General features: G+C 37.0%; 1 protein-coding gene across 1 annotated transcript; it reads left to right on the top strand.

The window, feature by feature from the left end:
- Positions 1–1,994: 1,994 nt before the first annotated feature.
- Positions 1,995–13,980, top strand: psmc4 (proteasome 26S subunit, ATPase 4). Its single transcript, XM_023294486.3, has 11 exons — positions 1,995–2,115; positions 2,762–2,860; positions 4,387–4,573; positions 6,213–6,359; positions 7,287–7,396; positions 9,468–9,561; positions 9,666–9,833; positions 9,943–10,019; positions 12,152–12,320; positions 13,389–13,444; positions 13,543–13,980. The coding sequence occupies exons 1-11, from the start codon at positions 2,083–2,085 to the stop codon at positions 13,654–13,656; spliced, it is 1,254 nt and encodes a 417-aa protein (XP_023150254.1). The 5' UTR covers positions 1,995–2,082; the 3' UTR covers positions 13,657–13,980.
- The last annotated feature ends 292 nt before the right edge of the window (positions 13,981–14,272 follow it).

The raw sequence follows: 14,272 nt of genomic DNA on the forward strand, positions 1-14,272 counted from the left end.
GTTTGACTGGAAAAATGCTATTTCTTTTATGTATTTAAAGAACAAAAATATCCTTATTTTGCAGATTTTTGCTGCTATTTGAAAAAAAAGATGTATATTAAGTATTAAAAAACAGTGAATGATTTTAATAAATGTTATATCAAAAAGTTTCCCTGTTTTGTTAAATTACATTTAATATCTGGTAAAATCTTAGGGAAAAAAAGAAATATCCATGCTAATTGTAAAACAAACAAAAAAACAGGTCAAAACTGTAAATACTTTTCACAACAAAAATCAGTTTTTTTGGCAAATAATTTGTTCTTCCACAGTGTTTCACAAGAAATTACTTTTTTAAAAACTGTATTCAAATCAACAATAAATAGTGTTGTTTTTATTAGCCATTATTTGAAAGAAAAAATATGCACATTAAGGACTGGATATTGGGATGATATCTAGTAAAATCACAGAAAAAATATTTTCAAAAAACCTACTTACAGCTAACTACTTGTTAGTTTTAGCTAACTTTCTAATCCATTACCTTAAGCTAGTTGTTTCTTAGTTTTTGTTTACTTGCTAATCTAGTACTTTCAGCTGACTATTTATTAGTTTTAGCTAACTTACTAATTTGTTACTTCAAGCTATTTATTTATTTTTGATAAGTTGAGCTTGTCTTCCTAGATATACTTTTGTAAACCACAGTGGGATTTAAGTACTTCTGGTTGGCGACCAGTGATCTAGTTTGCAGGTTTCACTTTCCTTTGTTCTGGTAAGTGACTAGATGACCAAACCAACATGTAAAAAGGCTGCTGCTCTTTAAATAAACGACTATCCTCACAGGCCTCTGCAGTGCTTTTTCCACGTGTCGTCCCACACAAAACAAAAGTGTATTTCTTGTGGAATCATCTCATGTTTAATATTTACCAAGTATTTGTCAGTTGAGCCTTGGACGGAAACCACCCTGGCATGTACGAAATTAGCTAGATATGCAAACTTTGCAGAGGTGTGATGCTCACCCACTTTGTAACAGGATATACAAAACAGGTCTCTGTGCACTCAGGGACTCGTCATACACTACCCATGGTGAAGGTGTGTAAAAACAATGTTTAAAATGTCTGAATCAAACAGTTATACAGTACATGTTGGTCTCTTGCTTATAAAGGTGGGATAATATGTCTTGAGCAGGTCTGGCAACCCCTCCACTGCAACAGTGTACAGAACAAGTGGGATGTGATTAATATGCATCACATATCATTTAAAATATATATATTTGTACTTATTATTTAGACCTGACTCTCATTTTAAAAGTATTTCTCATAAAAATAAAGATATAAAAACACTGATCTGCCTTCAGTGATTAAAAACCTGACCACTGTCTGATCTAAAAACCTGAGACTGAGTATGTAGTGGTGCACTTCACACTCCTCCTACAGCAACTCTAAGCAGCACTGTGGAAATACAGAGGCTGTGATTCATTTATGTGCATTGTAACTGAAATAATTAATTACACATGCATGTGTTTCCACAACAATGGATCCTACAAGTTCTGACATTTTTTTAAAGAAAATGTTTTAATCAGATATTCAAAGATCTTTCAAAGAAAGCTTCCAATTCAGCAGATTATGTTCTATGATAATGAAGGAGGAACAATCTCAAGCCAACATTCATAAGATGTTTTCAAGATGTTATCGAGGCCTCAGATGGTTTTCTTTTTTTTTTTTTTTTTTTAAATCCTGCAATCTGATATCTTAACAAAGGTGGAACATTCTCCCTGCAATATTCTGAAAATGCTCTGAGGATGTTCTTGAGTTTACACATTACAGAACCTTCTTCTGTAAAACATTCAAGATAACAAAGGAAAAACGCTTTCACATCAACATTCAAACAATGTTTTCCAGATGATATAAAGGTCTCAAATGACTGTGTTTTATAAAGAACATTTTATAATGCTCCTGTAATGTATTTTATTCATGTAATTTATTTAATAGCAAACAGTAGAGGGCAGCAACGCGCCAATTTAGCCAAGAAGGGGCATAAACTCCATTACCCATGCACCCTTCTACCAGCGTATTACGTCAGAACGTCAGTCAGTAGGAGAATTTCAACATGGAGGACCTCGTAGCTGTAGAAAAGAGCCCGGTACGAGTCATTGACATTTGTTTCCTGTTTTGTGTTTTAAGCTTACAGAGTTTCTGGGCCAGTATTTTATAAATGCACATTTTTGAGTGCCGCTGGCAGTCTGTGTGTTTGTCGCTGTCTTTTATCGTCTGTTAGCTCGTTAGCACTGCCGGAACGTAAACCTGCCAATTCATTCTCTACTCGGTGCAGTTGCTATGTCACGCAAGTTAGCTGCTAGCGTTAGCATTCTGTGTGTAGCGCTACTTAAACATTAAATAGTTTTAGTGAACATGAGAGGTTTATCAAACCACGTTCCCTAAAGGTTAATTTCATAATTTCAATTTTGTATTGCTTTAATGTGACTCTAAGTTGTCGGTCTTTGCCTTTGGAGCCGCTAAATTTAGCTAGCCGTGAACGAGCTAACAGTAGCTAAGCTAGTACTTGTCTCTGTAACGTCCTGGGTAAATAAACAGTTGTTATTTGTGTGTTCGTGTCTGTAAAGTTGCATTTTTGGTGTAGTTTGTTACTGAGCTGGATTCTGCACCATAGATATAAATTTTGTCGTTGTCTGGGTGGAATATAATGCAGCTTACTCACTGCTTTATGTGTGGCGTTAAATACATCAGTTTACTCATATTTAATCCAGATTTGTGTGTGTTTTTTGCAGGAAGACGTGCCGGCTATACTGAGCTCCAGACCTCAGACCGGCTTGTCCTTCCTGGCACCAGAACCAGAGGATCTTGAGGACCTTTACAGCAGATACAAGGTTTGATAACCTGCTCACAGATTAAACTGTTAGGCTGTTACTTACAAGAGCTAAATAATTACGGATGTCACAAACTACTGTTTTCCCATCCATTACTCTGTTGACTAATTTACAAATCTAGACAATTAATGTAAACAATAAAATTTACTCCAAAAAAGGCAATATGAAAATTTTATTAATCTAATTTTGTCTTGACAAATTCTATGTCATTCTGTAATGCATCACAGTGTGGAATGCAAACAAAGGTTTACATATGAATGTGCAAAAACAGGAGCGTTTCACTCCCAATGTGACAAAAATAAACAAAAAACTGGGCTCATTATTTACGCCAGCGGTGTCCGAAGGAAATCCAGGTTTCTGTTAAACCTCTTAAAGTGAACAGATTTGGACATGGTGGATATTATTTGTGTAGGTGTTCTCTCATTGTGGTAGCAGGTTCGAATTCTATGAAAATACAGTCGAATAACCGCACAGCCATCGTCTTTACTTATGCACATGGTGGTTTTGTTACAAGAATTTGTAGTGTTGAAATCAGAGTTTTAACAGTGTAGCGCAGCGGCTTGATTAATGTGTAGTTTTAATTTGCTGCGTTTCAGTCACTGTTTTATGCTCTTTCAGTTTACTGACAACAGAAATTAAATTTATTTCAATGAGAACCACTTTCATGGGAATTTGGTTGCTTTAAAATCTAGTATATGTGAGCACAGAGAGAAGAAGAGAAGCAAACAGTGGTAAATGTCTTCTCTTCAGGTGTTGGTGCAGCTGTGGTCTGTCATCCAAACTCTGCACAGTGTACAAACCATCTTTTGTTCTGTGAAGTTCTCCTGTACTCCCAAAGCCTTGAGTTTTTTGTAAAAACTTTTATATATAACTGAGCCAGACTTGCTGCTGCCACCATCATTATCTGAAACCATAGCTCTGAATGCAGCTAATCAATAAGTAGAGCTAAATGACAATTACATGGCAATACTGAAGAAAAACATTTGTTAAATTCAATAAAAGTAAAAATAATGCTTTGATTTAAAAGTACAATCACATTTTTGGGATTGATATTGTCGATTATGCCAGCTAATCATGCCAGCTTTTATAAATAATTCATCAAAATTGCAATACAGCTAAAAGCAATGTCCAAAGGTTATTAGGTTCTTTGGCGATAATATAACTAGCTAAAAATATGTATATAACTGAAAGTGCAATAGACAGTTTAGCAAGGAGTCCTGCTTTCATGAAGGGAAACAGTTGATTATTCAGGTTACAGGTTTTGATGCTATTGACATTTATTGTTTTAAACAAAAAGTGTTTCTGTTATTCAGCCTACAGAAAGCAAAATATAAGAGATCATGCTTACTGTGGTAAAGGCCCATTCTGAGGCTGGAATAATCCTGCTTGAATCATTATATTTAATCATTCTGAAAAGTTTTCACAGCTGTGAATTAAAACAATGCATCAGAAACCTTTACAGATAAAACTTTTTGTTGTCTTGTGGCATATATTGAAATACCGCTGCTTTTGCCATGTTTTTGCAGAAGCTGCAGCAGGAGTTGGAGTTCCTGGAGGTGCAGGAGGAGTACATCAAAGATGAACAGAAGAACTTGAAGAAGGAGTTCCTTCATGCTCAGGAGGAGGTGAAGAGGATACAGAGCATCCCCCTGGTCATTGGCCAGTTCCTGGAGGCTGTGGACCAGAACACAGCTATTGTTGGTTCCACTACAGGTATGAATAAAAGTAAAAACACACACCTACGCTGAGAGAGGAGTTGTGATGTGTGATGAACTTAAGAAGTAAAAATATGAGGAGTTTGAACTATGCAATATGTACAAGGGATAGGCCCTTCATCAGCAGCAAAAAAAAACCCAATACTGTTGGATATAATGTCTGATAGTTTCACTGAAATACATCAGATAGAAAAGGGCATGAAAACAAATAATAAAATGGCAAAGTTACAAGAACAATCTTCAAGCATCCTATCTCTGCTGACATATGTATGGATATTTTTTATTTTTAACTTTACATCGGATGACAAAATACATCATATAATATGTAATACATTGATACTGAAATGTATTTATGTGTCTAAATTTATGTATTTGTGTCAATATTGTGTCAACATTAAATTATTACCTAAGGCTTAAGTGGTTGAGTGCAAAGTAAGGTAGTTAAATTTAATTCTGCCTTTTTTTCTTCTGGTCTTTATTAAAATTATGTCATTAAAAACTACCAAATGTTATTGTTATTGACCAAAATGAAAGATTTTGTCCCCAAACCACACTGGAAGGTCTGAAAGGCATGTTGTCTTAATATCAATAAATAAATCAAAAATGACATTACTTATTAGCCAGAGACTGTAGGAACAGTCAAATTTCAAATTTTCTTGCAGTCCCTGAACTAACCATATGTGACGAACGCCATTCGTTCTGTGAAATAACTACATTTAAGCTTTAAAATTGTAACATTTCATCTAAATTGGTTTATCGGCTCAACTTTTGCGTTTTCTATTTTATGATTTATAGTGTCAAAACTATGCAATGCTGCACAGACGGGATATTTCTGAGTCCTCTCTCCTTTTAGTCATGGTTATGCTGTTTCCATAGAGGTGCAGGACTTAATATTGCAGAGCCCACAGTGAGAAAAAATGTGACAGGACACCCAGGAACAGTTTGAGGTTCAAATAGTTAAACAAGAAAACTTAAGAATCTAACCAACAGTAGCTCAGCAAGTAAAATTATTCAAGTTGGTTATAAATTGTGTTTAAAGTAATCATTAAAAAAAAGTGTTTATCAATTCAAGATGTTTTCTGAACTCAAAATATTCCCAAAGGCTCCACTTGTGTATTTAATTCACTAAAACTTGAGAATATCCTCATAGCTCCTGATCTCATTTTCGTTTTGGGTCTTTTTGTTTGTTCCTCTTTAAAGTTTACAGGTCTGGAAGGGAAACGTTTCGGTTCTAAAGTGTGTTTATTTGTGGCGGAAATACTCAGGATGATTATAAATTAGCCCCAGAAATCAGAACTAAAGCACTGGTGGGAACTGTGGCTAGTGCACGCATTCATTTATTTATTTTCTTCTGTCAGTGCGACCAAATGTGTTCTATACAGACAGACACAAAATGACTGAGAATAAATAAATAAGTAGATATGCTGAGAATTAAAAATTAAAGAAGATGCATACGAGCTGTATGTTTAAATACTTTATCATGTTTAGGCTTTCAGAGTCTTTAGAGGAAAACCAGGAGGAGAAGTACTGTGTGCTGTCAACTTTTAATTATTCAGTGCAAAGTATGTGCTCTGAATCTGTAATGAGTGCACACCCCGTGTTCTCTGTCCTTTAATTCACCATTGTTCCTCTTTCAGGCTCCAACTACTATGTGCGCATCCTGAGCACCATCGACAGAGAGCTGCTGAAGCCCAATGCCTCGGTGGCGCTGCACAAGCACAGCAACGCCCTGGTGGACGTGCTTCCTCCTGAGGCAGACAGCAGCATCATGATGCTGACGTCAGGTATGCTCTGTTCCCTGCTCTCCGACGGGATGAGACAGTCTCACATTGTGTTCAAAGTTTTTGTATTTTTAATTTGGGACCCAAAACTAAGTTCTGAAAAGCACTTTATATGTTTTCAGACCAGGGACCTTTTGTATTATCACCCACATAAAATACCCTTGAAGCCATTTTAAGGGTTCAGTATCTCCAGAAATAAAACTACCACAGCTGTGAGGTTTGGTGAGAACACAGACAGAATAGTTTCCAGCAGATCCAAATGATTGGACTGGCCCCAGCAGAGGACAAATGTCAAATTACTGGAGGCCAGAATTTAAAAAGATGCACAATGTTCAAACAAGGTTTGTTATTGAGGCTCCAGAAAATTACAGTAAGTGTATTTATGTGAATGTATCATTACAAATTGATGTGTTGCAAGTTTGACAAGCCAAGGTTCCATTTTTTTATGTTTTGACTTTATACACATCTACAATAACCCAAGACCGTCTAAAATGTCTTTAGACTCATCCATACTTATTGGAAATGATCCAAAATGACTCAAGATTCTTCAAAATTGCTTCAAATTTGTCCAGAATGATTTGAAACTTGTCCAGAATGCTCAAAATTGTGTAAAGTGACATCCATTTTTCCAAAATGATAATAATAAATGCTTGTTGACCCCTTAGAATTGATTGAACATCAGTAGAATTTGATGGCAAATATGGCTTGACAATGTTCCAGTTGTTTGCCGTTTTGACTTGAGATTGAATATGATCGAAAATTGTTCAAAATTACATTTGTCCAAAATGATCGTGGACCCCAGCGTTGTGATTGTGGATGTTTGAGGACTTATTGTCAGAACTCTGAACAAAATTCGAGACTGAGCTGTAACAATCCTGAATTCTGACCATACTGACGTGTTTTTTATGTTCACCATGTTTCTGCTTTCAGACCAAAAGCCAGATGTGATGTATGCCGACATTGGTGGCATGGACATCCAGAAGCAGGAAGTCCGAGAAGCCGTGGAGCTGCCTCTCACACACTTCGAGCTCTACAAACAGGTCAGATATTCAAGTGACATTTTTAAAGAGACTGATTATCAAGTCTGATATTTAGTGTTTTTTCCAACCTTTCGTATTCGTGATTTTAATGAGTGATTGTTAATTAATTCAGAATTTAACTGAGTAATATATTAGACAATAAGCTAGAAGACAAAGAATATGCATGTCAGGAAATGTATTTGTTGTAGTTCTCTTGCTGTTTGGCGCTCAAAACTTCAAGCAATTTCTGGCCGTTTCATTTGCTCCTGTCACATTTTTCCTCACTGTGGCCTGATTTTTACTGCAATATAAAGTCCTGCACCTCTTTGGAAACAGACTTTAGACACATAACTAGAAGGAGAGAGAACTCAGAAATGTCTTCTGTGCTGTTTGACACAATTAGAAATCTTAACAAAAGAAAAAAACTGATTTTTTTTTTCCTCATTTACAAAGTCTGGGAATAAACATGTCCAACATTTTTCCAAGTGTCCGCAGGTGTTATTATTACAGGAAAAATGTGACTATATTGTGTAGAATATTATTTTTTTTTACTTGTTTTATAATTGTTTTCATACCTGCTTCCTCTGCTCTGTGTAAACAGCCTCTAATTCAGCCAAAAACTGTTCATGTTACCTAACTGTTGGTTGCAGTCAAGGCAGTCATGACTTCTCAGCTGTTCCAAAGAATGCAGAGTTATTTGTTTTTTAAAGGGTCTGGTGTACAATTATTACTTTTGGTGATCTTTAAAAATGAAACGCAGTATAAAGTGAGTTAGGTGAAATGTCAAACTTTAAATTTTAGAGTTTTATTTTGAATTTTTCAGACAAAACTGCATGTCACAGATGATTAATTCAGGGGCAACTGAATAGTTGAAAATCCAATAATTCTTTTTGTTTTTAGTTTCTGACTCATAAATGGTCTCATGTTGGTGATTTAAATTGTTTTGTTTAAGGTAGCTTGACTTTTAAACCTGCTGTATTTTGAGGTCCAGTGAGTTAATGAGGTGGAATTACAGGCGTGTTTGCATAAAACAAGTGCACTTCCCTGCTGTTTAATTGTGGCAGTCGTTGATGAACTCTGCAGCATCATAATATTAGAAATTCAGTTTAGCTAATTACCTGGTGTTCATGCTAATGCTAAGCAAGGATTTAGAAATGCTATCACAGACTGGGTGCTGAATGTGCTAACATTCAGGTGCAGCAGGTCTCTGATTACAGGCTTTTAACAATGTTTTTGTGATAAGTGTATCGGCAGCACTCTGCTCTGAGTATAAATCCATTTTAGATTTGGAAGTAAATCCTGACAGGTTTCCTGGAATGACAGAGTTGCTGTGACAGTATTTGTGGACGTCTGTTCCAGCTGTGCAGCTGTTTCTTGCAGTTGGATTATGCTCTGAGGATTTGTTTTTTATTTTTTTTATATCAAATGGCTGTAAACAGATTATTCTAGTTACAGGTTATTCACTGTGGAAGACTGCAGCTTGTTTGCTTTTTGATGAGTAATTTTAAATAGTCACTCTTTTTTGCTTCTTAATTTATAGCGCAGTAAACTGGAGTTTGCTTAATCTGTTTTCTAACTATTCGTGTACCTGAGCTGATTTTACAGGTAGCATTAAGTGTTAATAGTTTAAAACTGTTTTATTAGCACATGGAAATGCAGCCACTGTATTTCATTCATTTCAACCATTAATTGATTATTGATTGTCAACTTGGTCGACTGTTGGTTAGGAAATTGCTTAAAACATTCATCAGTAATAGGTATTGTATTTTTTTTAATAATTAAAAAATGTATAAAATAAATTGATTTTAAGATGTGATACTTTATGTGATAGTTCTTCCTATGCAATCACCACTCTATACTCTCAGCAGTATCCTGCCCACAAGTCTGACAAATGTTGATAGGTCTAACATTAACTGTCAAAGTGGATGAAAATGTACATTTTCTGAATTAAAATGTAGGAAATCCTGTGCTGGATGTTTTTTGTTTTGTTTGTTTTTTTCGTTATAATTACCGTAACCACAGACCACAGCTTGGACGGAGACTGGACAGATCTGTTATTCAGTCACATTAACATTTATGTTTCCATCTTCAGATTGGTATTGACCCACCCAGGGGTGTTCTAATGTACGGACCTCCAGGCTGTGGCAAAACTATGTTGGCCAAAGCAGTGGCACACCATACCACAGGTGAGTTTGTTACTGCACATCCTCGACACAAAACGCGATTTCTCCTTTATGTTGACAGTTTATTAATGATGACTTTCGTCTTTGCCCCATCTGTCTGCGTGCAGCGGCATTTATCCGTGTTGTGGGCTCCGAGTTTGTTCAGAAGTATTTGGGGGAAGGTCCTCGTATGGTGCGTGATGTCTTCCGGCTGGCGAAGGAAAATGCCCCCGCCATCATCTTCATCGATGAGATCGATGCTATCGCCACCAAGCGTTTTGATGCACAGACCGGAGGTACGAATCAGTGTCCTTAACAAAGCCAACTCATATTTTTAGGTGACCTGTTCAAGTCCGTGCAGCTTCTCCCTGATTATGTAAACACGGTTGTTGTCGTCTTCTGCAGCTGACAGGGAAGTGCAGAGGATCTTACTGGAGCTGCTTAATCAAATGGACGGCTTTGATCAGAACGTCAATGTCAAGGTGAGCCAAGTCTACCTGTCTGAGGAGCCTCTTATCTCTTCCCCTGTGACTGCACCACCTCTGTAAGTGCTGAGCAGCCTTCCTTCCACTTCACTCGACTTAGAAAGCATCCCTGAGGCCCTGCTGTCATTCATCAAGACCTAAAACTGATGTTTTGCCCGTAAGCTGTTTGCAGACAGCACTGCTCAGAATATAGAGAAAGCCTTCATTTTGTACACAGATGGTCAGTGCTTATTTCTAGGAACTGGTAAATGCTGAGTTTTTTGGGACAGAGTCGCATCCTGGCTGCACAGCACACATTTGTTTTTACTGGCAGAGTATCAATGGCACTGATAAGTGTAACATTTCACTTACATGGATATAATTTCCTCCATTTAAAAATCATTCATGGGAGGTTAACTTTGAATACAATGAAATCTATGAAAACTTGAACAGCTGGTAATTGGTAAAGTCTTCTCTGTGGGATTCCGTCGTTTTGGTTACCAGCTTTAGAGGATTAAAGGATAAAACAGCCGTCCTTTATAACATCTAGTCCAAGCTTAGCTCATTGTTGTTGACCAAAGAAAACCTTGGCCTGCTCTTCAGCCAATCGATTGGTCACAGAGAAAGGAAGAAATCGGCATCATATCTAGATGAGCTCAACGTTCCACAGTGCACTAAGCGACTACCTGCAACCTTATTAGCCTGAATTAATTCTAAATTAACAAACAGCTGGTATTAGCAGCATATTAGTCACTGTAGTGTGGTTATTTTCTACTGAAGTGATAAGAACAGACTGGAAGCCAACCAGCTGCACATATTAATATGATTTCTGAAAATATATTAAGTAGTGGTTCCTGCACAGCAACTATTAAGGAATATAATATAGACAAGTTAGCTGCTGCTGATATACTGTATTTAAAAAAAAAAGGAAAAGAAAATAGAAGCACTGTAAAATAAAAATAACCATCTCATACTGTTTCCATGTTTAAAAAAAAAAACATTTTCTCACCTAAATTTTACACGAAATCTTGTGTAATGGTCTTTTAATACAGGCAAGTTAAGCTACCGTTTTTAGATGATCTGCCATGTTGGTTGCTGTGGTACAAAAACTGCTGCTTGCAAAGTTTACACTCAGTTTGAATAGAAAAATTTCAAAATTATTTAAACAAGGTGACTCGACTTGAAACTTGTTCAAAATGACCTAAAATGTGTCCACAAATATTTAAGAATTGTCCAGATGACTTAAACCTTGTCCAAAACAACTAAACACCTGTCTAATATTACATGAGATGTGTCCAAAATGACTCAGTTTCAAAAATTGTCTGAAACTAATAATAACTTAATTTGTATAGCACCTTTTAAGAAGAACATTCACAAAGTGCTCTGACAGATACAACATAAAAAATGACAAAAATGTACAGAATTGATAGCTAATTTAAAGCTGGTTAAAAGGACCACATCACATCAAATAAAGAGAAAATAAAAGATAGAAATCGATTAAAATCAGGAGGTTAGAAAGAAGGACTCCAAGCAGTGAAAATTTTAAAAGGGATAAAAAGGCAGAGATTGATTAAAGAAATAAAAGAGAACTTTACTGGAAGGTGAGTCTATAGAAGTGGATTTTAAGAAGAGATTGAAAAGAAGTTACTGATTTTGCGAGCCTTATCTCCTCAGACAGGGTGTTCCAAAGCCGAGGGGCCTGACAGTGAAGGCCCGGTCACCCTTGGATTTAAGCCTCGACTTTGGAACCACCAGGAGGGACCAACCTGTGGATCTAAGGCTGCTGTAGGGATGTACGGGATTAACAGTCTAAAATATAGGCAGGGGCAAGGCCCTGGTGAGCTTTAAAAGTGATCAGTAAAATCAATTCTAAAATGCTTAAAATGTGTCCAAAATTGCATAAAGCATGCCCGAAATAATTTAAAATATGTCCAAAACTCAAGGGTCTTTACAGGTAGTCTGTTCCTCCTGCCACCAAAAACAATGGATTAATCCTGAAAGGCTGCTGATGTAGAGCTTTTGTTTAACGGAAGTAACACCAGAGATTGTCCCACAAATGAGACTTGGGTTGGATATCGACCATCCAGTCCCTCTGAACACTGTGTTACGTTTACAGTTTGCCCCCCCAGTGACATTTGAACCCTCCTCAGGTGATCATGGCCACCAACAGAGCGGACACGTTGGACCCGGCCCTGCTCCGTCCCGGGCGTCTGGACAGAAAGATCGAGTTCCCCCTCCCCGACCGCAGGCAGAAACGCCTCATTTTCTCCACCATCACCAGTAAGATGAACCTGTCGGAGGAGGTCGACCTGGAGGACTGTATCCTTTCGGTTAAATAACGCCGTGTTTGTGTGGGTGACAAGTGAATCTTTCTGCTTGGAGGGCATGTTGTGAAGCATTTACTGTGGAACACAACAACACATCACACACAGCAAATACAGCTGCAACAACCAACAGCAGCTTGTTTCCGCTGCTGAGTATTATCAGCACTGCAAAACGATGTGGCTCCACTTTAAGACTCGTCCCCTACCACCATTCCTCTGCTCTGTCATAGTTGGGTTTCTTTCTGAAGCTTGTTTCAGTTTAGCTGCAGCCTTTGATTACCTTCGTATATGTGTGTGTGCTGCATAGAAACATGTGCTGCTCTGTTACAATGGCATGTCAAGGGAAAACTAACATTACACTTTAACGTACACATTCAGTATCAGGTAGTCATGTGTCTGCATAGATTCACTGGTAATATGTCCTCAAATTTGTCCCGCAATTTTATTTTAAAATTAAGTTTGTAGATTAAAAATCCAACTAGTATAATATGCTTTTTTGCTTTTTCTGAAAAGCTCTCCAAAAATACTTAGAAACTTGTCCAAAATGACTCAGAACTTTTTCGAAATGACAATGATTCAAATTGTCTAAAATGATGAGAACTGTCTGAAATGTCAAAAGATCATCCAAAATTACTCAGAAATTGTTCAAACTGACTCAAAATCTTCCCAAAATGACTTAGAAATTGTCCCAAATTACTTTACGGTTTTCCAAAATGACTGAGAAATTGTTCAAAATCACTCAAAATATTGTCTAACCTTATTCAAAACTGTCCTAAAAATTGTCCAGAATGAATCTAAACTTGGTTGTGCTGCTTCCATAGAGGTGAAGGACTTTATATAGTGGTAAAATAAAAACATGATAGCAAAAATCATGCAGTAGTTCAAACTGCCTCGAAACTGCTGGGTTCAGAAGGTTAAAATCGCACAATTAAAATGTAAACTACTCATGACAGCTGGTTTATTTGCAGTGTGATGTACTAAAAATGAGAATTTCCACTGCTTTACATCTTTTATGTTCTTGAGTTGGTCACTGTGTTGTTACTCGTCTTTAACTGATGGACAGACGTGGCGAGACCTGATAAGATTTCTGGAGCCGACATTAATTCTATCTGCCAGGAGGTGAGCTACAGCTTTATTCTCATTAAATTAAAATGAATTAGTAAATTAAAATGGGTGAGTAAATGTTAATTTGTGGTTCTGACTTTTCTGTATCTCAGGCTGGCATGTTGGCAGTGCGTGAGAACAGGTACATCGTCCTCGCCAAAGACTTCGAAAAAGCGTACAAGACAGTCATCAAGAAGGACGAACAGGAGCACGAGTTCTACAAGTAGAGAGAAAACACCAGCCTGAGAGTAAAAAGTAGTGTCCAGACACACGTTTGTTTCCGTCTGTATCAACAGTGTGGCTTTTCCCCGACCTGCATCGATTTTTGAACTAAATTTACTCAGTTTGGCAGAAAGTCAGATTGGCTCCACGTCTCCAGCCTTGAGATGATTCACTACTAGGGTGTTTTTTGTACAGGCACTCTGCTGGTTCCTAAGTATATCCAGCCCCGACTGTAGCTAGGATAGAACATTTGTATCAATATGTACTCCCCTAACAAGACATGACTTCGAAAATCCATTAAAGATGTTTTCCATAAAACAATAAACAAACATTACTGTTGTTTTTCTAGTAGTCACTAGTTAAATGTTGTTGTGGTTCTCCCCATGGACTATTATGAGGACAACTTATTTCAATTTCATGGTCACTTGTCTGAAATCAGCAAAAAAATGTCCAAATTGACTTATAAAAGGTGTCTAAAATGACCCAGACAAATCCAGAATCGTTTAAAAATACTATAAAATGAAATGATCAAAAATCACAAAAGTCTTCCCAAAAGTACATGTTCAGAATGACTTGTCACAAATTATTCACTGTCTAAAATCACAAAAACATGTCCACAAC

Source organism: Amphiprion ocellaris, chromosome 9, assembly GCF_022539595.1.
Source record: "Amphiprion ocellaris isolate individual 3 ecotype Okinawa chromosome 9, ASM2253959v1, whole genome shotgun sequence".
Lineage (NCBI taxonomy): Eukaryota > Metazoa > Chordata > Actinopteri > Pomacentridae > Amphiprion > Amphiprion ocellaris.

Excerpts from the sequence above, each read along its gene's own strand:
- psmc4 (XM_023294486.3), top strand. The coding sequence starts at position 2,083 with ATGGAGGACCTCGTAGCTGTAGAAAAGAGCCCG. Across the intron at positions 2,116-2,761 it reads TAGCTGTAGAAAAGAGCCCG|GAAGACGTGCCGGCTATACT; the intron begins GTACGAGTCATT and ends TGTTTTTTGCAG. Across the intron at positions 12,321-13,388 it reads GGAGGTCGACCTGGAGGACT|ACGTGGCGAGACCTGATAAG; the intron begins GTATCCTTTCGG and ends ACTGATGGACAG.